We start from the raw sequence: 22501 nt of genomic DNA on the forward strand, positions 1-22501 counted from the left end.
ACTTAGGGGAAAGTTCTCAAAGGAGTATTTGTCCAGATTAACAGAGTGGGAAGGGACCTTGGAGGTCATCTAGTCCAACCTCCCGCCCAAGCAGGAGACCCTACACCATCTCTGACAGATGGCCGTTCAGTCTCTTCTTGAAAGCCTCCAGTGATGAAGCTCCCAAAACTTCCCAGGGCAACTTCTGTTCCATGGGTTGATTGTTCTCACTGTCAGGAAATTCCTTCTTATTTCCAGGTTGAATCTCTCCTTGTTCAGTTTCCATCCATTGTTCCTTGTCTGGCCTTTGGGTGCCTTGGAGAATAGCTTGACCCCCTTCCTCTCTGGGGCAGCCCCTCAAATATTGGAAGATGCTCTCCTGTCTCCCCTGGTCCTTCTCTTCCCTAGACTAGCCCAGTTCCTGCAACCGTTCATTGTATGTTTTAGTCTCCTGTCCCCTCATCATCCTGGTTGCTCTTCTCTGCACTTTTTCTAGAGTCTCAACCTCTTTTTTATAATGTGGTGACCAAAACTGGATGCAGGACTCTAGGTGTGGCCTTACTAAGGCTTTATAGAGTGGTATTAGTACCTTCCTTGATCTGGATTGTATCCCTCTGTTAATGCAACTTAGGATTGCATTGGCTTTTTTGGCTGCCACCGCACATTGTTGGCTCATCCAGTCCTCTTAAAGTTATCAAAGTTGAGAAACACAGTTTAACTCCACAGCTTGGACTTGGAGTTAATTCAAACCCCAAGGTGTTGTTCACACATTGTCCCTGGGGTGGCAAACGAGCCATCCATTTAAAATCAGAATCAAAATAGAGATGGAAGGGACCTTGGAGATCTTCTAGTCCAGCCTCTTGCTCAAGCAGGAGACCCTATACTATTTCAACCAGATGGTTGTCCAATCTCTTCTCTAAAAACCTTCAGTGATGAAGCACCCACAACTTCTGGTGGCAAGCTGTTCCACTGGTTAATTGTCCTCACTGTTAGGAAATTTCTCCTTAATTCCAAGTTGTTTCTCTCCTTGATTGTTTCTTGTATTGCCTTCTAGTGCTTTGGAAAATAAGTTGACTCTCTCTTCGTTGTGGCATACTGGAAAACTACTATCATGTCCCCCCTAGTCCTTCTTTTCTCTAGAGCAGCCAAACACAAATCTGCAACAGTTCTTCCTATATTTTAGTCACCAGGCCTTTAATATAATTTATTAAATATAATTATAGTCTAGCATGGTGTAATGCAAATTTCATCCACACCATTCATTCCTGGATCCGTGCATTATGAAAACCTAGACATTCTTCTTGACAAATGCTAGTTAACCATGGTTAAGTCAAGGCTAGAACTGATCTGAAGACTTTCCAGTGAGAACGTAGTAATATAACCATGTTAATGGCACAAAATACAACTTTTCACTGTAAAAAAACAATTCAGAGGTTCCTTGAGTGGGAGAAATAATCCTAGATAATTTTTGACATGAGATCCTAAATTTCAGTGGAGTGGGAGAAGAAATTGTAGATCATTTTGGATGTGGGACCCCACATTTCACAAGCTTCAATGAATGGGAGAAGCCACCGTATAATATTTTTTGATGCAAGATCCTAAATTTCATGACTTCTTTGAATGGGAGAAGCAATGGTAGACCATCTTCGATGAGAGGTCCTAAATTTCAGAATTTCTTTGAATGGGGGAAGCTACGGTAGATCATTTTGGACATGGGCATGTCGTGAATTGGAGCAATTCGACAAAGGATTTTGCTACTAGGTATATCTCTTAGCATTTGCCTATTTATAAAAACACAAATTGCGAAATGAGGAGATGGGACTTATTCTAGAGATGTTCTGGATAAGTGGGGAAGATTTGGCTCCATCTCTTCACCCTGTGTCCCTCTCCTGGAACCCCTATGAAGAGATGAAAGCCAAGAAGCTCCTGTCCTTCTTCGGTAACTTCTTATTCTTCTTCAAGTTCTGTCATCAGAAGAACTGGTCAGGACAATGGTTGGCCATTCCCATCACTGAGTGGCATTCCTCTCCCCTAGAGATCCCCAAATATTACACCAGGATTGTTGGCAGCAAGACGTCCCAAATGAAGCAAAGCCCAACACCATGTGAAGATCTGGGCAAAAGGCTGAGCATCTCTTGGTGATTCTCTTTTTGAAGGTCATCATGCCTGAATGATACAAGGAAGAAGCTGTAAGTGAGGTAAATTGATACATATTGAGTACAAATGCTTCAACATGACTACAAGTATTGAGAATTTAGTTCATTGACAGCCATTCCACCCAATTTGAAGACAATAACAGAGTTAGAAGGGATCTTGGAATTCTTCTCGTCCAACCCCCTAATCAAGCACGAAACCATATACCACTTCAGACAAAGAGTTGTCTAATCCAAACTGTTGGAAGTGTAAGAAGGAAAAAGGCACTTATTTTCATATGTGGTGGACCTGCCCAGAAGTGAAGAAATATTGGAACATAATTCGACAGTGGCTAGAAGAAATTATAAAACAGAAAATTGAATCTAAACCAGAACTATTTCTATTAGGTATAATAACACAAAAATATAATAAAAAGACAGATATATTATGTTATATATCTTAATCTGTGAAGATCTCTTATGCACAATTTTGGAAGCAGGAAAGAGTACCACCAGAGGGTGTTGTTATACAGAAAATATTACATTGTATAGAGATGGACAGGCTAACGTTGAAATTAAAAGATAAGGAAGATTCGATTTATTACATAGTCTGGGACGCCTGGTATGAATGGTTTAAGAATAAAAAGAAATTAAAATGGCAATTAGGTAAAGAATGAGAAATTATGTAAAATATGTATAGGCATTATGGAGAAAATTGAAATATAAGATGAAATATATTGATTTGTAGCAAGAGTAAGGAAAGAAGTATGCAATGGTAATGGAATAAGAAATTATATATAAAAATGTAAGGAAATGTAAAAGATGTCTTGATGTTGATACAACGATGTATAAAGTTTTATTGTAAGTTTTTAATATTTGAACATTGAATAAAATGTATTTTTTAAAAAAGAACATGGTTATGATTACATGAAATGGATACAAATAAAAAGGAAGCATTAGGACAGGGACAGTAGGCATGTTGGCGTGCTTATGCACGCCCCTTATAGACCTCTCAGGTCAGGTGAGGTCAACAGTAGACACTCTAAGGTTAAAGTTTTTGGAATTTGGGGAAGAAACCACAGAGTCAGGTAGTGCATTCCAGGCATTGACCACTCTGTTGCTGAAGTCATATTTTCTGCAGTCGAGTTTACAGCAGTTTACCTTAAGTTTGCATCTATTGTGTGCCTGTGCATTGTTGTGGTTGAAGCTGAAGTGGTCATGGACCGGTAGGACATTGTAATGGATAATTTTATGTACTATGCTTAGGTCAGACTGAAGGTGGCATAGTTCTAAGTCAGGGGTGGGATTCAAATTTTTTTAACTACTGGTTCTGTGGGTGTGGCTTAGTTGGTGGGCATGGCTTGGTGGTCATGGGACTGGGTGGACATGGCTTGGTGGTCATGTTATTGGATGGGCATGGCCAACTCAATATCACTCACATCGAGGCACGCATCTCCTTGCTTGGCCTCTCATGACTGTGGGGATGCTGCAACAGTCGTAAGTGTGAAAAATAGTCATAAGTCACTTTTTTCAGTGCCATTGTAACTTTGAATGGTCACTCCACACAAGCAAAGTACCAGCAAAGGAGGGGGAAAAAACTCCAGAGAAGTTCCAGAGACAGGAAGTCTAGTCCTGCCAAGAATGTAATAAGGGTTAACAGAGAGGCAGTTTCTGTAAGCAACACCAGAATGTTTCCTTCCTGCCTTCCTTACAGGATTAGGCCACTAATTTCTTCTAACAACCAGTTCTCCAAACTGCTTAGAATGTTAACAACCGGTTCTAGAAAATAGGTGCGAACTGGTAGAATCCCACCCCTGTTCTAAGTTGTCTAAGCCCAAAATTTCAAGTCTGGTGGTATAAGGTATTCTGTTGTGAGTAGAGGAGTGGAGGACTCTTCTCGTGAAATACTTCTGGACTCTCTTGATTGTATTGATGTCCTATATGCAGTGCGGTTTCCAGACAGATGAGCTGTATTCGAGTATTGGTCTAGCAAAGGTTTTGTATGCTCTAGTTAGCAGTACAGTATTACCAGAGAAGAAGCTACGCAAGATTAGGTTAACAACTGTTAATGCCTTTTTGGCAATGTTGTTACAGTGGGCTCTGGCACTTAGATCATTAGAGATAAGTACTCCAAGGTCCTTGTGATGAAGCGCCACAACGTCTGGAGGCAACTTCTGTTCCACTGGTTAATTGTCCTCTCTGTTAGGAAATTCGTCCTTAGTTCTAGGTTGCTTCTCTCCTTGATTAGTTTCCACCCATTGCTTCTTGTCCTGCCCTCAGGTGCTTAGGAGAATAGCTTGACTCCCTCTTCTTTGGGGCAGCCCCTGAGAGATTGGAACACTGCTTATCATGTTCCCCTTAATCCAGGGGTGTCAAACTCGATTTCATTGAGGGCCGCATCAGGGTTGTGATTGACCTCGGGGCGTGGCCAGGGGGCATGACCATCTCAATGTCACTCATCGAGGTTCTGTTTTCATCCATGATGGCCCTCCCGGGCTCCGTTTTTGCTGGCCGAAGGTTGCAGGAGGCCATCACGGCCCAAAATGGAGCCCGGGAGGACCGTGCACAGCCCTCCCAAGCTCCTGGGCCTTGAGTTTGACACCCCTGCCCTGCAGTCCTTCTTTTCATTAGGACGAGGGGTAACATGATAGTCATCTTCCAATATTTGAGGGGCTGCCACAAAGAAGAGGGGGTGGTCAGGAGAGGACTAGTTGGCGATGGGTTTACAGAAGTCAACCACTCTATGAAGAATGGTGAAAATAACGGTGGGGTTGTTTAGTTTAAGGAAGAGAAGGCAGACATCTTCCAATACTTGAATGCACCAGCGAACAGGAGCCGCTGATCCAGTTCTACAGAGGAATGATTGTGTGTGTCATCGGCGCCTCTATAACTGTCTGGTTCGGTTCTCCAATCCAACAGGACAATCACAGACGCCAGAAAGTAATTAGGACTGCAGGGAAAAAAAAACAATGGCTACCAACCTGCCTTCCATGGAGGACCTGTGTATCCTGCACGAGTCAAAAAGAAGTGGAATATCCTGTCTCCTGGAGCCATTGCAATCCTATCCTTGGAGAATTTTATATACGAGTAGTTTTAGACTTACAGCAGTTCATTTAGTGACTGTTTGAAATTACAAGAGCATTGGAAAAAGTGACTTAAGACTGTTTGTCCCACTTACAACTATTGCAACATTTCTGCGACCACGTGCTCAAAATTCAGACAATTGGCAACTGACTCATATTTATGGCAGTTGCAACGTCCCTTTGGTGACCTGGCAAGAAAATAGTTCATAGGGAAGCCAGATTCACTTAACGACCAGGTTACTAACTGAACTGCAGTCATTCACTTAGAAAAGTCATAAAATGGGGCAAAATTCAATAAACAGCTGCCTGGCTTAGCAACAGGCTATTTTGGTCATAAATTGAGGACTAACTCTACAGGTTGAGCATCCATTTGTCCAACACAGCTTGGGATTCTTATCTTGGGTAGGACATAAGATCAGTATAGTTCCTTCCAACCCAGTTGAACTTTGGACAACAGCTGTAAACGTTGTGAAAAGATGCATCACTCACAACGTCACAACTTTTAAGCCACATCCCTTGAGCCAAAGGCTGCATTATCCAAACTGGTTGCACCAACCTGGATAAAGCCATAAGAACATTAGCCTGGAGCATGAATGTGAGATTCTCTGCCCATTAGTGGGTCAATGGATTACATTTGCGCAAGGAATCACCAATGGTTTCAAAAGCCACACTGAGACCTGAGAAAATAGGAATAGCACTTATATACCGCTTCGCAGTGCTTTTACAGCCCTCTCTAGGCAGTTTTACAGAGTCAGTGTCAACTCAAAAAATACTCCTTTGGTGTTTTTTTAGTTGCCAGAAGAAAGGGAGTGGGGAAAGTAGTGCATTCCTTAAATGCTTCATAGATAATCTCTAAGCGACCGAAGCTTCTGGCACGCAAGATTATTACTGGAGAGCATGACTGATGACTCTTGGCTATGGATGTGTCCCATTGGAGAATATACATCCAGGGGGCGGGATGAAGACCAGGGTCAAGGGGGAATGATGAAGGATGTGTCTCAGAGTCGGCTACACCCAGGTAGCACCGGCATGTTCACTCCTAATAAATCTTCTTTAAGATGTGGCTAGAGACTCGTGATTTTAATGGGGGTGGATGCTGGAGCCCTGACAGCCAGCATATTACCCCCAACTATCTGGGTCCTCATTTTACCGACCTCAGAAGGATGGAAGTGTTCTGTACGATCCATTAACATACTTGCAAGCGCCACGTTATGATTGGTCAGAACGCACGGCAACCTGATTGGCTGAGCAAGCCGCACTGATTGGCCGCCGCGAATCCCCTGCGATTGGTGGAAACTAATCGCGGTAGATTCAAAGCGGTGCCATTGGCCGCGGCCGCCGCAGCCAGAGAATAAAAGCCGCCGTGTTTCTTCTGTAGCCCAAGCCGATCTCGGGACTTAATAAAGAGCTGAACTAAGTCACTGGCTCCCGAGTCTCCTTCCCTACGACGGACACGACAGGAAGCAGAGGTGGGCTGCTACCGTTTTGCATCTGGTTCGCTGAACTGGTAGTTGCAATGACTGGCTGGCGCCGCCCACCCTGCCCAGCCCCTCCCAGGAGTCTCCACGTGGTAAGTGCGGGGCCTGCGTGGAGGCTAAGGAAGGGCAAAAAACGGGCCTGCAAGAGGCTCCAGAGGCCGGAAACAAGCCCATTTCTGGCTTCCAGAGGGCCTCCGGAGCCCGGGGAGAGTGAAAATAACCCACCCACCCACTCCCCTGCCACGGTGCAGGAGGCTGACTAGGCCACGCCCACCATGGCCACACCCACCCAGCAACCGCTGGTTGCTAAAATTTTTGAAGCCCACCCTTGGATGGAGTAAACCTTGAGCCGGTGAGAATTGAACTGCCGAACTGCAGGCAGCTGGCGGTCAGCAGAATTAGCCTGCAATACTGCACTCTAACCACTGCGCCACCACAGCTAAAAAAAAAAGGATTTAGAATCACAAACGCCATCTAAATCAACCAGGCCATCATGCCGCTTTCACGCTTTTCCCCTCCACCCGCGAGAGATTTATTCCCTGGCCTCTTGGGGATGTGAGATGGAAAGGTGCAATGTCCCTTTTACTATATTAAAATATAGTAATTTGTACTATATTATATAGAATATAGAATATTTGTAGCTCAGGGCTGAACTCTGAAGTCCAGTGCAGAGAAGAGCAAGAATGATGATTAAGGAACTGGTGACCAAACATATGAAGATATTGCGTATCTTTAGTCGAAGGCTAAGGGGTGGCATGATAGCAGTCTTCCAGTATCTCAGGGGCTGCCCCCAAAGAAGAGGGAGTCAAGCTATTCTCCAAAGCCGCTGAAGGCAGGACAAGAAGCAACGGGTGGAAACTCCTCAAGGAGAGAAGCAACCTAGAACTAAGGAGGAATTTACTGACAGGGAGAACAATTAATCGGTGGAACTGCTGGCCTCCAGAAATTGTGAATGCTCTGGAGGAGAAAGAAGAGATTGGATAACCATTTGTCTGAAATGGTATAAGGTTTCCTGCCTAAGCAGAGGGCTGGACTAGAAGACCTCCAAGGCCCCTTCCCACTCTGCTATTCTGTTATTCTATAGGTGCTCAACATAGAACATAGGGCTGGAAGGGACCTCAGAGCTTTTCTGATCTATCTGGTATCTTCTTCTGCCTTGGATCCATATAATCTCTCTCTCTCTCTTCCTTCCCTCCTCCCCTCTCACTCAATCCCTCTCTTCCCCTCCCTGTCTCTCTCCGTTCCTCCCTTCTCCTCTCTCTCTTTCCTTCCCTCCCTCCCCTCTCACTCAATCCCTCTCTCTCACTCAATGCTGCTCTCTCCCCCTTCCTTCCTCTCTCCCTCCCTCCTTCTCTCTCTCTTTCTTTCCTTCCTCCCTCCCCTCTCCTCAATCCCTCTCTTCCCCCTCCCTGTCTCTCTCCCTCCCTTCTTCTCTCTCTCTCTCTTTCCTTCCCTCCCTCCCCCTCTCACTCAATCCCTCTCTCTCACTCAATGCTGCTCTCTCCCCCCTTCCTTCCTCTCTCCCTCCCTCCTTCTCTCTCTCTTTCTTTCCTTCCCTCCCTCCCCTCTCCTCAATCCCTCTCTTCCCCCTCCTGTCTCTCTCCCCCTCCTTCTCTCTCTCTCTTTCTTTCCTTCCCTCCCTCCCCCTCTCACTCAATCCCTCTCTCTCACTCAATGCTGCTCTCTCCCCCCTTCCTCTCCTCTCTCTCTCTCTCTCTCTCTCTCTCTCTCTCTCTCTCTCTCTCTCTGCAGCTGCCTTGCCTTTGGGGTAGGGCAACCCTACTGGTGCCAAACAACTGGTGCCCAGCCTACTTTCACCCCAACCGGTCAGCAACCAGCTGCCAGAAGCGCACCCAATTCATATGAGGCCACGGCGGTCACGCAGAACACTTCTTCCTCACTGCACTCTCTGAAGTGGAGACACCGCAGGTTGGTGCGCTGGTTGTCACACACAAAGCAGGTCAGTGGAGAAACTGCAGAAGGCAAGGAAGGAAGGAGAGGAACAAGAAAAGAACATTTCAGCTCTGGAAAGAGACATCTGGCAAATATCCTTGCCCAACATTTCCACATGTGATTTGGCCTCTGAATCCCCCAACTGAGTACAAAAGCTTTAACTTGAACCTTTTCAGCTTTTGCTTGCTGGTCAAAATCAACCATTTATAGCAGGGGTCCCCAACCACCGGTCCGCGGACCGATACCGGTCCGCGGAACAACTCCTACCGGGCCGCTAGCTTGCTGGGCGCCGCCATCTTTTTGATGAAAAAGTGCTTCGGTGAGCTTTTCTGGGTAGAAAGCTCACCGGAAGCACGTTTCATCAAAAAGATGGTGGCGCTCAGCGCTCGGTGAGCTTTTCGGGTAGAAAGCCATTTCTACCCGGAAAGCTCATCGAAGCGCAGGTGCCATCTTTTTGATGAAAAAGTGCTTCCGGTGAGGTCACCGGAAGCACTTTTCATCAAAAGATGGCGGCGCCCAGCTGATGCCGGTACCGGGCCGCGGCGTAAAAAAGGTTGGGGATCACTGATTTATAGTGTTATTGTACTTTCAAGGAGGATCCAGCAGTTAAAGACGCCAAGTTTGTCAGCTGGGAAGCTAATAGGCTACGTTTGAGACCAGAGCGCCATGAGCTGGGGTAAGCTCCGGTTCTTTTCCCAGCTGTTGCCCACCTAGGAGTTCGAAGGCACGAAAATGCGAGTAGATAAATGGGTACCCCTTTGGTGGGAAGATAGCAGCATTCTGTGTGCCTTTCGTCACATACTTGTGCCGCAGCCAGCTGCCTACCATTTGGCAGATCGAATCTCACTAGGCTCAATGTTGACTCAGCCTTCTATCCTTCCAAGGTCAGTAAAAATGAGGACCCAGATTGTTGGGGGCAAGAGGCTGACTCTGCAAACCACTTAAAGCACTATAAAGTGGTATATAAATCTACCGGCTATTGCTATTCCTTCCTTCCTTCCTTCCTTCCCAGCAGTTAGAATGGAGTATTTCATGTTGTGACTAGGAGGTTTGAACCTGCTCTGTCAGAAGACATAGGCTCGAGTGATGAGGAAGATCTGGCATTAAGGTTTGAGCCTGCCTTGTTGAGTGACACAAATGGGAGTCAGGAGGAGGAGGAAGATAGGGCATTGGGGTTTGAACCTGCTTTGCTGGAAGTTTCGGAATCCTCATCCTCTCCCAGACCTTCCTCATTAATTACACCTGTGTCGGCAGATAATCAGGAGAACGTGCCAGAGCCCTTGGATGAAGATCAAACCGAAGAATCTTGGTTTGATGCAAGGAACAGACGTAAGCAGAAACGTCAAGCACAAACTGGAAGGAGACGTCGAATCAGGGACTGAGTAAGAGACTGACACGCCCCTTTAGGAAATATAAGGAGGCGTGTTAGCTCTGGAGCCCTGTTCGGATCAACTTGTTGATTTGCATTTGCAGTTGGACAATTTATCCTGTTTGGAATTCATCTCTGATTTATAGTGCTGCTCGTTATAATTGGCTGACAGCTTCTGGGAAAACTGCCAACGACGAATTTAGTCAAAGGAAAGTTAACTCTGTTATTCCTGGTTTCTTCTGTTTGTATATTTTCCTTTGGACATTGGCCACAGGTGAGACAGAACAATTTCAGGTTACTCTGCCCACTGCCAGCAGTTCAATCCTGACCAGCTCGAGGTTGACTCAGCCTTCCATCCTTGCAAGGTCAGTAAAATAAGCACCCAGATTGTTGGGAGCAAATAGGCTGACTCTGCAAACCACTTAGAGAGGGCTGTAAAACACCGTAAAGCAGGATATAAGTCTAAGGGCTACTGCTATTGCTATAATTGGTAAATAGCGTTGTTATGTGATCATTTGTGTCTCCATGACAATTTGTTACTTCCAGTGAGGACATTGTGAGCTACCTGTCCCTGTGGGAGCGAGGATGACATTACAGCAGAGATCAGCAGACAGAGAATGGATACTGGCTACTGAAATCTCATGGGAGTGCCCATATGGACTCCAGAAAGCTTGTTCCTTAAAAGGTGACAGTAAGAACCGAGGTTTTTGCAGTCTACTGGTAAGCCAAGCAGCTGCGATACAACAGATTCCAGCTAGGCTCACAGTGGTAACGTAGCCTCTAAGGACATAAAAGTCATTTTTTCCGGTGAACAGGGAAATTATTGTTTCATGTAAAACCGCTTTTTTATACTTTTTTTGGTTATTTTTTCATATTTTTCTATCTTTTCTGTATTACTTTTACTTTTTGTTTTACTTTACTAGACAAAAGAACAGTTTTTTCCTGAACGCCATCACTCTGCTAAACAAATAATTCCCTCAACACTGTCAAACTATTTACTAAGTCTGCATTACTATTACTATTAACCCTCCTATCCTTCCTTTCACTCATCTCGTCCCACTTGTGACTGTATGACTGTAACATTGTTGGTTGTATCCTAACTATTTTTATTGACTGTTCCCTAGTATGATTTGATTGCTTATTGTACCCTATGACTATCATTAAGTGTTGTACCTGATGATTCTTGACGAATGTATCTTTTCTTCTATGGACACTGAGAGCATTTGTACCAAAACAAATTCCTTGTATGTCCAATCATTGGCCAATAAAGAATTCTATTCTATTCTATTCTATTCTATTCTATTCTATTCTATTCTATTCTATTCTTTGCATTAGCTTTCTTATTTTTGATTGTAATACTTGTTAAAGTTTTTTTTAATCTATGTCAACGTTTTCGAGTTGAAGAATTTCAGATTCGTACATGAAGAAAAAGGGTGGACTTGCTTTCCTATAAACGGCTTCCCCCAATCATATGGTTGTAGCCTTTGAGAAGATTCTTGAGAGTCTTCAGCTTGGACTGCCTGGAGGTCCAATCAATCAATCAATCAATCCTAAAAGAAACCAACCCTGACTCTTGGAAGGACAGAAACTGAAGCTCAAATACTTTGGCCACCAAATGGAAAGAGAGGACTTGGAAAAAACCCTGATGTTGGGGAAAGATGGAAGGAAAAAGGAGAAGAGGATGGCCGAGAAGGAGATGGTTAGATAGTATCATCTACGCAAGCAACATGAATTTTGGGCAAACTCTGAAAGACGGTGGAGGACATGAGATCCTGCCATGCTATGCTCCATGAAGTCGGAAAGACTTAGCAACTGAACAACTGGTAGAACTGGAACCTTTGAAACGTTCTACCCCTCCCAACACATAATGCTTCCAAATAAAATATAGGTCAATGAACAGATCAAAACTAGAGTTGGGTAACTTGCCTGAAGGTAATTTTGGCAATTGAACTCTGTTGGTCCAGTAGTGATGGGCTTACCTTCATTTTTAAGCAGAAGCAGCAGGCCAAGAACGACAAGGTAGGTCTTCATGGTTGGAGGTTCTCCTTCTTCCTTGACACCCTCAAGTGAACCTTGGAGGACCTGATGAAGCAGTGGATGTACCTTCTCCAAAGGAACTGGGACGTTTGGGAACAATGATATACATGCCTACGTGTGAGTCGCCTTGCCTTCCCCTTTGGGAGGTTCAACTAAGAAGATCAATGGTTGCCTCCAGCAAACAGGTGTGGTAAAACATTTCTAACATTTGGCAACACTTTCTCCACCATCAAAAACTCCTCCTCCTTACTCTGTCCCTTCTCTACCTAGGGAAAGTCACTGGTTGGTGGAAGATCACCTGAAAAGCACTGGATTTGCAAGGCACATGGATCAAAGGCGCTCATGTTCCTGCCAACGTGACTGCTACTCGTGATGCAGGATCTGCTGAACTGTTTATCCAGCAAGTCTGGCCCAAATGTATGAACTCCGACTGATTTACGTGTAAGTGTTGAGGACACAGAGAAGATGCTTGTAAATATCTTTACCCTCCAAAAGTAAAGCCCTACACTTAGGTAAGAACAACCAAAAGGACACATATAGACTGGGTGAAACCAGGCTCAATAGCAGGAACTGGGAGAGGGATCTTGGAGTCTTAGTGGACAACCAGCTAAATATGAGCGCAACAGTGTGCAGCGGCAGCCAAAAAAGCCAATGCAACCCTTAATTGCATTAACAGAGGGATATGATCAAGATCAAGGGAGGTACTAATACCGCCATTAACCAATGGAATAGCTTGCCACCAGAAGTTGTGGGTGCTTCATCAGTCGAGGTTTTTGAAGAAGAGATTGGACAACCATCTGGTTGAAATGGTCTAGGGTCTCCTGCTTGAGCAAGAGGCTGGACTAGAAGATCTCCAAGGTCCCTTTCATCCCTTCTATTTTGATTCTGATTTTAAATGGATGGCTCGTTTGCCACCCCAGGGACAATGTGTGAACAACATCTTTGGGTTTGAATTAACTCCAAGTCCAAGCTGTGGAATTAAACTGTGTTTCTCAACCTTGATAACTTTAAGAGGTCTGGATGAGCCAACAATGTACAGCGACAGCCAAAAAAGCCAATGCAATCCCAAAGTGCATTAACAGAGGGATACAATCAAGATCAAGGGAGGTACTAATACCACTCTATAAAGCCTTAGTAAGGCCACACCTAGAGTCCTGCATCCAGTTTTGGTCTCCACACTATAAAACAAGATGTTGAGACTCTAGAAAGAGTGCAGAGAAGAGCAACCAGGATGATTAGGGGACTGGAGGCTAAAAGATACAATGAACGGTTGCTGGAATTGAGTATATCCAGTCTAGTGAAGAGAAGGACCAGGGGAGACATGATAGCAGTATTTCCAATATTTGAGGAGCTGCCACAGAGAGGAGGGGGTCAAGCTATTCTCCCAGGCAACTGAAGGCCAGACAAGGAACAATGGATGGAAACTGAACAAGGAGAGATTCAACCTGGAAATAAGGAGAAACTTTCTGACAGCGAGAACAGTCAAGCAATGAAACAGAAGTTGCCTTTGGAAGTTGTGGGAGCTTCATCACTGGAGGTTTTCAGGAAGAGACCTTTCGGAAATGATGTAGGGTCTCCAGCTTGGGCAGGGGGTTGGACTAGATGACCTACAAGGTCCCTTCCATCTCTGTTAATCTGCATCTGTATCTTCTCGTAGTCCAACCCCAAGCAGGAAACCATACACCATCCTGGACAAATGCTTATCCAATCTCTTCTTATGACCTACAAGATTCCTTCCAACATTGTTGAACTGTATCTATATCTACATTATCTGCTGTTCATCAAGGATCTCTTAAAGTAACTGAGAAGGATTACTTGGATGGATCCAGGGAACTATGAATACGGGTTGTTCTCAACTTGCAAACATTTGTTTAATGACAATCCATTCCTTGGACCTTATCTCAAGAATGGTGACTCTTTGCAGGCATGGGAGGTTGCTTTTAAAAAAAGAATCATACAACTCCAGAAAGAATGTTTGACATCTGATTTGCCTCAGTGGCTACATAAATGATTGTCAACTTTTGGATTTAAAAGAAGGGTGGGTGTGTTTGTTTTCAACAACAGGGCAGAGAAGAAAAGCTCTGGACTTACAACTGTTCCTTTAGTGACCGTTTGAAGTTGCAGTAGCACTGGAAAAAGCAACTTATGGCTGTTTTTCATGTTTATCTCATTCATGTTTACGTAAACCAGAGGTGGTATTCAGTAGGTTCTGACCAGTTCTGGAGAACAGGTAGTGGGAATTTTGAGTAGTTCAGAGAACCGGTGGTAACTTTCCTCTAGGAGTGGGGAGGGAATGGAGATTTTGCAGTATCCTTCCCCTACCATGCCCACCAAGCCACGCCCACCAAGCCACACCCACAGAACCAGTAGTAAAAAAAATTGAGCCCCACCACTGACATAAACGTGAAAAACAGATGCTTTCTTGAAATTCTGGGAGTTTTTAAGTCCACAAGTCATTAAGGGGTCATCATTCCCCAGCACTGATCTAGAGGCAGCCGGGCAAAATCTCCTCCCATGTTTGTAGAGATTTTCAGTCCTCCATGTCATGGTTGTCCCAAATCCCTAGATGACCTGGAGGACTGAGAATCTCTACAGACTTTCAGCTATACAATTTGGGATGAACACCCTTGGAATGGTGCAGGTGTAGAAATGGATTTCCAGAGGGGAAATTGCAGACTACAAGAACTAGGAGCATCACTCAGGAGAGGATGCAGAGAAACTTCCAAGTGGCCTCAACGACCCTCTAAAAGGATGCAAATAACCAGCTGTCTGCAAGGAGAATAAATCCTTCCGTTCTCCACCATCCGGTCAGAAGGGAAGAAGCTTCATGGATGAGGAGTGAAACGTCTTTAAATAAAAACCAGAAAGTCCAGTTTCCTCTTGAAAAAATACCTTTGGGACAACCAGGACCTGGCTGACTGAAAATCTCTACGGACTTTTAGCTATACAATTTGGGATGAACACCCTTGGAATGGTGTGGGAGTAGGAATGGATTTCCAGAGAAAAAATTGTGGACTACGGGAACCATTAGCACCACTCAGGTGACCCTGAGGACACAGATAAACCTCCAGGTGGCCTCAATAGTTCTCTAAAAGGATGCAAATGACCAGCTGTCTTCAAGGAGTATAACTCCTCCCATTCCTCACCATCCAGTCAGAGCTGAAGAAGCTTCTTGGATGAGAAGTGAAACGTCTTCAAAAGAAAAAATAAGAAAGTCCAGTTGCCTCTTTAAAAAAGCACCTCTGGGACAACTGAAGACATAAATAAACACTCCAAGTGGCCTCAATGACCCTCTAAAAGGATGCAAATGACCAGCTGTCTTCAAGGAGTATAAATCCTTCCATTCCCCACCATCCTGTCAGAGCTGAAGAAGCTTCTTGAATGAGAAGCAAAACATCTTCAAAAGAAAAAATAAGAAAGTCCAGTTGCCTCCTGAAAAAGCACCTTTGGGCTCTCCCCAAGTTGTTAATACCTTTTTCCCTGTACCAATTGGACATATTCTGTCTTGCATCCACCCTCAGCCTTAACTCTGCTTCTTAAAATAAGTGAACCAGAAATATGGTGGTAGAAATATGATAGTAGCAACAGAAAGACACTTATGGATGAAGTTTTCTAGATCAAAGTGTTGTTTCAAAGGCTTTCTGTTCAACGTTTTCCTCTACAAATTTTAGTTACGGGAGAGTCACCTTCTGCTGTTCGTATGTTTTAGCCTCTAGTCCCCTAATTTTTGTCTTTGTTGCTCTTCTCTGCACTCTTAAGATCTTTTTTTACATTGTGGTGACCAAAATTGGTTGCAGAATTCCAAGTGTGGTCTTAACAAGGCCTTATAAAGTGATATTAACACTTCACGTGATCTTGATTCTGTTAATGCGGCCTAGGACTGTGTCGTTTTTTTGGGGAAGAATCTCATTGGAAAGATCTCCAAAGGGATCAGGGTGGAGAGGAGATCTACAGAGGGTCAGAAAAGGTTTGAATTGTATTGAGCTTGGTAGAGCCACATTCCCTCTGGGTAAGGAGTTCACACACCCTGGAAGGATGCAATTCATCCCCTTATAATTGCACACTCAGTGACACAAAGTAGTGACGATTTGAGAGCTATCTGAGATTAAATCAGCCATACAATTAAGAATTGCAGCATGTTCTGAACTCATTCTGGAGAGCATTACCGGTCAGAGTTGAATTTCTATTCCTTAGCATTTGGTCAGGCTTCTTCCAGAACATGAAATCGCGGGTATTGCCTTACCGTCACCAAAATTACTCTACCATAACTACATGCTGGTTGCCAAGCACTTGGAAGGTTGATCGAGCAACTGTGAGGATGCTGGGACGATTGTGTGAGGAACCTTGTAACTTCTGTCATGGAATGAATGGTTGTGAATCAAGAGTTGGTACTTTTCAGAACATTATATACCCTCTACTTAGTTGTTTTGTGTGGTTTTTTTTCTTCTTTCCCCTTTGTTCCTTTTTTCCCTTCCCTATCCTTCCTACTTTCACTTTCCTTCCTTCCTCTCCCTTCCTTCCTTCCCTCTTCCTCACTCCTTCCTCCCTCCCTTCTTTCCTCTTAAGATCAACTTCCCTTTCACCCTTTCTCTTCCTCCCTCTCAAACTCCAGACCTCCCTCCCTTCCCTCTTCCTTCTCTTTCCTTCCCTTCCTCTTAAATTCCCTCTTTTTTCCTTCCTTCTTCCTATTGTTCCTTCTTTCCTTCCCTCACCATTTATCCTTCCTTCCCTCTCCCTTCCCTTCCTTCTTCCCCATCTTCCTCCCTTTCCATTTTCTTCCTCCCTTCCTCTTCCTACTTTCCTTCCTTCCTCTCAAACTCAACCTCCCCCTCCCTTCCTTTTCCTTTCCTTCTTTCCTCTCCCTTCAATTCCAGACCTCCCTCACCCTTCCTTCCCTTGTTTTTCCTTCCTTCTTCTCTCCCTTTCTTCCTATTGTTCCTTCCCTGTCCTTCCCTTCCTTTTCCATCTTCTTCCTGCCTTTCCTTCCTTCCTCTCAAACTCGACCTCCCTCCCTCCCTTTTCCTTTCCTTCCTTCCTCTCCCTTCAATTCCAGACCTCCCTCACCCTTCCTTCCGTTTTCCTTCCTTCCTGCCTCCCTCTTCCTCTCTGCCTCGTTCCTTCCCTCTCACCATTTATCCTTCCTTCCTTTCCATTTCTTCCTCCCTCCCTCCTCTTCCCTTCCCTTGCATTCTTGACACCAAATAGGGCAAGAGAGCCCCTTGCAGGCTCAGATAAAGGAACCACAATTTTTTACTTTCTCCGTGAATACGACCAAACAACTGCAGATGCTGCAAATTCACATGCCCTCGTGTGGCGACAGGCTGAATCACACCAAGAAGAAACCAAGAAACTACCAGAATCTTTTCAAACACCATTTTAATTGGTTGCAAGAAATGTTAGAAAAACATGTCAATCCAAGGAAAAACTCTTTGTCCTGCGATTGATCTTAAAAAAAAAATACATTTAAAAATAGATCCTCCATTGAACAAGCCAAAAGAAAGACACAGTCCAAAAAACTGTCCAGGGACAGTATACACTTCTTTAAAAAAAAATAAAAAATAAAGGCCCTAGAATTGGAATCGAATAAAACCACCTAGAGTTTCTGGGAAAATAGCAGCAGAAGAGTTTTATTGCAATACGTTATGACATATATTAGAACGGATCTTCTCTTGTTATTCCCATTGTATTACAGGGTTCGCAAGGAGGATAAAAAAAAGCAATATACATGATGAAATTATTGTAGTGGCAAATTCATATGAAAATATTCCAAGTGCAAATTCCGCGCTCTGAAACATTCCACACTGCTTCCTTCACATAGTGATGGAAATAAGATATTCAAATATTGAACTGTGCAAAATTTTATTTTAATAAGTAAACCCCTTAGCCGCTTTCTTTACTGGACTCTGGTGCATTCAGCCAAAACCCCAAACAAAACTGGCACTTAAAACTTTTAAGCATGCTATTCCCAAAGTGACACCTCCTTCTGTCTTGGATACAAGTGACCATCACCCCCAATCAGCAGGATTCATTCCTATGATGGCCACTGAACTAGAAAAAGTTTATTTATTTTTTTCTCTGATGCTTTACCAGGTAAGCAAACTGATTCTGGGGCGAATTCTTTTCCATTTTGATTAACAGCCCACAATCAGAAACTCAAATATTATTTGTTTTGTAATGCCACCTTATCTTGTTCTCAGAAAAACACCCAATAAACCTGAAAGTGTCCCTAGAAAGATTAGATCTAAGAATACTTTTAATCGCTGGGGGCACCCACCTCAAGGGGTGAATTAAGGAAACAGAATTGAAATAAGGCATGTGCGTGCCCACAAGTAAAACCGATGAATGTTTAGTCTGTGGCATTGAAACATTTTAACCCTACAATTACCACTGCCCTCATTTTTGTGGGAGGATTAGCAACCTGAATTCATTAGATGACCCAGAATATTAATTCTGCAGGGAATGGAGCCATTAGTAGATTCCACCTACCAATGGTCCCAGATACACTCTGGAATTCGTCACTCAAGAAGTTGGCAGTCTAGACCAGGGTTGAGTAACTATGGCCTCTTTACGATCTGTGGACTTCAACTCCCAGAATTCCTGAGCCATGCTGAGGTAAAAGGGTCATAGTTGCCTAACCCTGGTGTAAATGTTGTGTCCTTCGTTGGTTTTAAAGTCTAGCATTTGCTACACTGTGTACTAAACCAAACCATCATAGGCTGGCCATGAATTGTAGATGTTTACTGCTAAGATGTTTTTCACGGTAATATCTACAGATCTTTCCTGACTGGAATAATTTTGCAGTGACTACTACAAATACTCGGTGACAAATTTAACTTCTCGTTAGTGTGTGTGCCAAAACTGTGTGTAGAACAGTCTTGAGTTACTCTTCTTCTAATCCAGATTTTTGAAGGCACCTCTGCTGACATCTTGACCACAGTCCAATTAAGGATGGAGGGATCTCCCTCTGTGTCTTTTCTCCCAAAAGAAGCCACTCAACTGGTTCTAGCTGATGTTTGAGATTCCCCACTAAAGGGTGAGGACTTCAGGTGGTGAGGAGCACCCAAGAAGGAGGAAAGTTAGAAAATGCATCACATGGCATACAAGTCTCTTTTCTTCCTGGGTTCCATGTGTCTCCTCAAAGTATTAGAAGACAACATTGAATGAGCCAAGGGAACATGACGGTGATACGCCTTTCCCTGCACTAGAGATCCTCTAGATGTAACAAATTGTTCCAAAGATCTTTAGCTCCTTTCTTTTGTGTTGGTGGTCCACCATATCTCAAGGACATCAAGAACTTGGCCTTCAATGAACAGCGGTGTACAAGAACTCAAGAAGTTGAGTTTTACAATACATTACCCAACCTAACCTTCCAATTCATGAGGGGCTTTTCCTAAAAGTCTTGGGGAAAGAAGCTGAAGGTTTAGTTCAAGGGTCTTCAAACTTGGCAAGTTTAAGACTTGTGGACTTCAACTCCCAGAATTCCTGAGCTAACATAACTGAAGGAGGAGGAATTCTGGGAGTGGAAGTCCACAAGTCTTAAAGCTGTTGAGTTTGAAGACTCCTGGTTTAGTTCAAGACAGTTGGATCTTCTCGTGCCGCGACCATCCCTAAGAAACCTAGAAGAGAAAGCTATGAGAACACTGACTAATCCTGTTCCAGAACTATTCTTCTTGTGAGTGGTCCAGCATCCTCACAGACCAGGATGGAGAACCAATGCTACTCATAAATAAATAAAGCAGGGCGGTCTCCCTTTTACACAGAAGTAGAAACAACAGGCTCTCCGTTCTCCTTTAGATGTATTTTGTAGGTGCAAAACAGCCCTCCCTGCTAGTAAAGGCACACAAAAACATGCCAACGAGCGACCCCACAACAAGCCGGGAGCAGCCTAGATCCCTTTAGAATACAAAATCTTCCTCCGCCATCGCAATGGCCCACGCAAACTTCTCTCGCTGAGTTTTGTTGTACACCTTTTCGATGGGCACGTCAAACCGTTTGCACCTAGAGTCAAAGAATGCAGAAGAGAAGAAAGGACACACGTCAGCATCAAAGCAGAACTGGAGGAGGCAATGAAAGGATCATAACAGGATCAACGGCCAGACGTTGATCCCGATGGACACTTCTATTTTAAGCAGTTCTCTCAAGATTGCTAGGATTTAGATCAGGTTTAACTGAATTCAAGGGAGGCTGGATTTTGTTTGTGGCTATGTGGGGATTCTAGCCCGATTCCTCTTTTGACTCCACCCCCCTGGATTCTGCCACCTCCTACATAAATAGCTCAAATTCTATAAACCTTGCACAATTGTCCAACTGTTTCTTAGGTTTCTTAGGTTAGGGGGGGGGTCAAACTTGTGGGCCGTGGGCTGGATGCGTCACGCACAGGCCACGCCCACCCCAGCTCCGTGAATGGGGAAAACGTCGCAAAATGTCACGTCACAATGTGACACGGCAAGTTTGACACCTGTGTTATATAGTAACCAAGAAATGTTATGGTAGCTAACTCTCTATAGCAGATGTCTTATCAAAATGTGTTAGATAACATAATCTACAGCCTCCAAAAGTTGAGAGTATATGAAGCTTAGGGTTGAACTTCTTGGTGGCTCATGGGTTAGAACACAGTCCTGCAGGCCACTTCTACTGACTGCCGGCTGACTGCAATTTGGCAGTTCGAATGTCACCAGGCTCAAGGTTGACTCAGCCTTCCTTCCTTCCGAGGTTGGTAAAATGAAGGCCCAGATTGTTGGGGGCAAGAGGCCGACCCTGTAAATCGCTTAGAGCTGGAAAGCAGTATATAAGTCTAAGTGCTATTGTTAAGTAGGAAGGAAGGGGAGGGAGGGAGGGAGGGAGGGAGGGAGGGAGGGAGGATGGAAGGAAGGAGGGAGGGGAGGGGGGGAGGGAGGGGAAGGAAGGAAGGAAGGAAGGAAGGAAGGAAGGAAGGAAGGAAGGAAGGAAGGAAGGAAGGAAGGAAGGAAGGAAGGAAGGAAGGAAGGAAGGAAGGAAGGAAGGAAGGAAGGAAGGAAGGGCTGTAGTGGCGTAGTAGTTAGAATGCAGTATTTCAGGCTAACTCTGCCCACTGCCAGCAGTTCGATCCTGACCAGCTCAAGGTTGACTCAGCCTTCCTTCCTTCCAAGGTCAGTAAAATGAAGGCCCAGATTGTTGGGGGCAAGAGGCCGACCCTGTAAACCGCTTAGAGCTGGAAAGTAGTATATAAATCTAAGTGCTATTGTTAAGTAGGTAGGTAGGTAGGTAGGTAGGTAGGTAGGTAGGTAGGTAGGTAGGTAGGAAGGAAGGAAGGAAGGAAGGAAGGAAGGAAGGAAGGAAGGAAGGAAGGAAGGAAGGAAGGGCTGTAGTGGCGTAATGGTTAGAATGCAGTATTTCAGGCTAACTCTGCCCACTGCCAGCAGTTCGATCCTGACCGGCTCAAGGTTGACTCAGCCTTCCTTCCTTCCGAGGTCAGTAAAATGAAAGCCCAGATTGTTGGGGGCAAGAGGCCGACCCTGTAAACTGCTTAGAGAGGGCTGTAAATCACTGTGAAGCAGTAGATAAGTCTATTGCTATTCTTGATGTTCTCCAAACTTGGTTGTTTTTATTCAGATGTTTTGTTAGTAGACCACTGCAAGAGATTGAAACTAAATCTACTGCTTTGATGGGGTTACCTAGCCTGGTATAATGGAATGCAAGGGAGGTTGGACTTTGTGACTACATAGGGATTCTAGGCTGTTTCCTATATTGACTCTGACCCCAGATTCTACCATTCCTTCTCCTAGAAGTTCCTGTCCTTCAACTTCCCTCAATGATTCCCAAACTTTTTAAGTCTACCGCCCCCTTGGTGCTACAAACTCATCCTCGGTGCCCCCCACCCAGGGGTGGGATTCAAATTTCTGTGGGCGTGGCCTAATTTGAGGGTGTGGCTTGCTAGTCATGTGACTTGAGTGGGTGTGGCTTGCTGGTCATGTGACTGGGTGGGCATGGCCAGGTGACTGGCAAACCAAATACAAGTGGTCCTCACTTAATGGCCGGTTGTTTAGCAAGTGTTATAATTTATGACTGGCCTCCCCAGAGCTACTTGACCTGTTTTTGGAGTTTTGACAGCTTTAGATCAGGGGTCTAAATCCCACCCCTGCCTGTGTGTGTGAGAGAGAGGGAGAGAGAGAGGTTGGATCAGATCTCTCTCTCTCTCTCTCTCTCTCTCTCCCACCAACACCAGAAAGCCACCGTCAGTCAAAATTCATATTAGCGGTCTCCGGGATTTAAAATTATGAGCTTGGTGGTCCCTGAGGTCCAAAAGTTTGGCGACCCCTGATCCAAAGGGATGAGCCTGAGAGAGGGAAAGAGAGAGAGAAAAGAAAGAGAGAAGGAGAGAAAATAAAGAGAAAAGGGAAAGAAAAAGGGACAAAGAAAGAGGGGGGGGGAATGGAAGGAAGGGACAGAAAGAAAAAGAAATAAAGAAGGAGGGAGGGAGGGAGGAGAAAG

At 44.5% G+C, this 22501-nt stretch overlaps 2 protein-coding genes across 3 annotated transcripts in view; both read right to left on the reverse strand.

The window, feature by feature from the left end:
* Positions 1-397: 397 nt before the first annotated feature.
* Positions 398-12185, reverse strand: LOC148131579 (lymphocyte antigen 6E-like). The gene is made up of 3 exons (XM_087958903.1): positions 11974-12185; positions 8526-8645; positions 398-2145 (listed from the first exon to the last, which is right to left on the reverse strand). Exons 1-3 carry the CDS (start codon positions 12023-12025, stop codon positions 1988-1990), a joined length of 330 nt encoding a protein of 109 aa, XP_087815029.1. The 5' UTR covers positions 12026-12185; the 3' UTR covers positions 398-1987.
* A 5205-nt stretch (positions 12186-17390) lies between these two features.
* Positions 17391-22501, reverse strand: part of TOP1MT (DNA topoisomerase I mitochondrial) — a 30868-nt gene continuing 25757 nt past the window's right edge. For both annotated transcript variants that reach the window (XM_087958894.1, XM_087958895.1), the window contains exon 14: positions 17391-20029. In XM_087958894.1, coding sequence (XP_087815020.1) covers positions 19927-20029 — 103 coding nt within the window. In that variant the 3' untranslated portion in view covers positions 17391-19926. The remainder of the gene's footprint in view (positions 20030-22501) is intronic.

The sequence above is a fragment of the Notechis scutatus genome, chromosome 3, assembly GCF_049901735.1.
Source record: "Notechis scutatus isolate UNSWTSFEM ecotype Mainland chromosome 3, rNotScu1.2, whole genome shotgun sequence".
NCBI lineage: Eukaryota > Metazoa > Chordata > Lepidosauria > Squamata > Elapidae > Notechis > Notechis scutatus.

Coding starts and splice junctions, on each gene's coding strand:
- LOC148131579 (XM_087958903.1), bottom strand. CDS start 12,025: ATGAAGACCTACCTTGTCGTTCTTGGCCTGCTGCTTCTGCTTAAAAAT. Junction 8,646..11,973: donor GCTTCTGCTTAAAAATGAAG/GTAAGCCCATCA, acceptor TGCCTTCTGCAG/TTTCTCCACTGACCTGCTTT. Junction 2,146..8,525: donor CGTGGCCTCATATGAATTGG/GTGCGCTTCTGG, acceptor TGTATCATTCAG/GCATGATGACCTTCAAAAAG.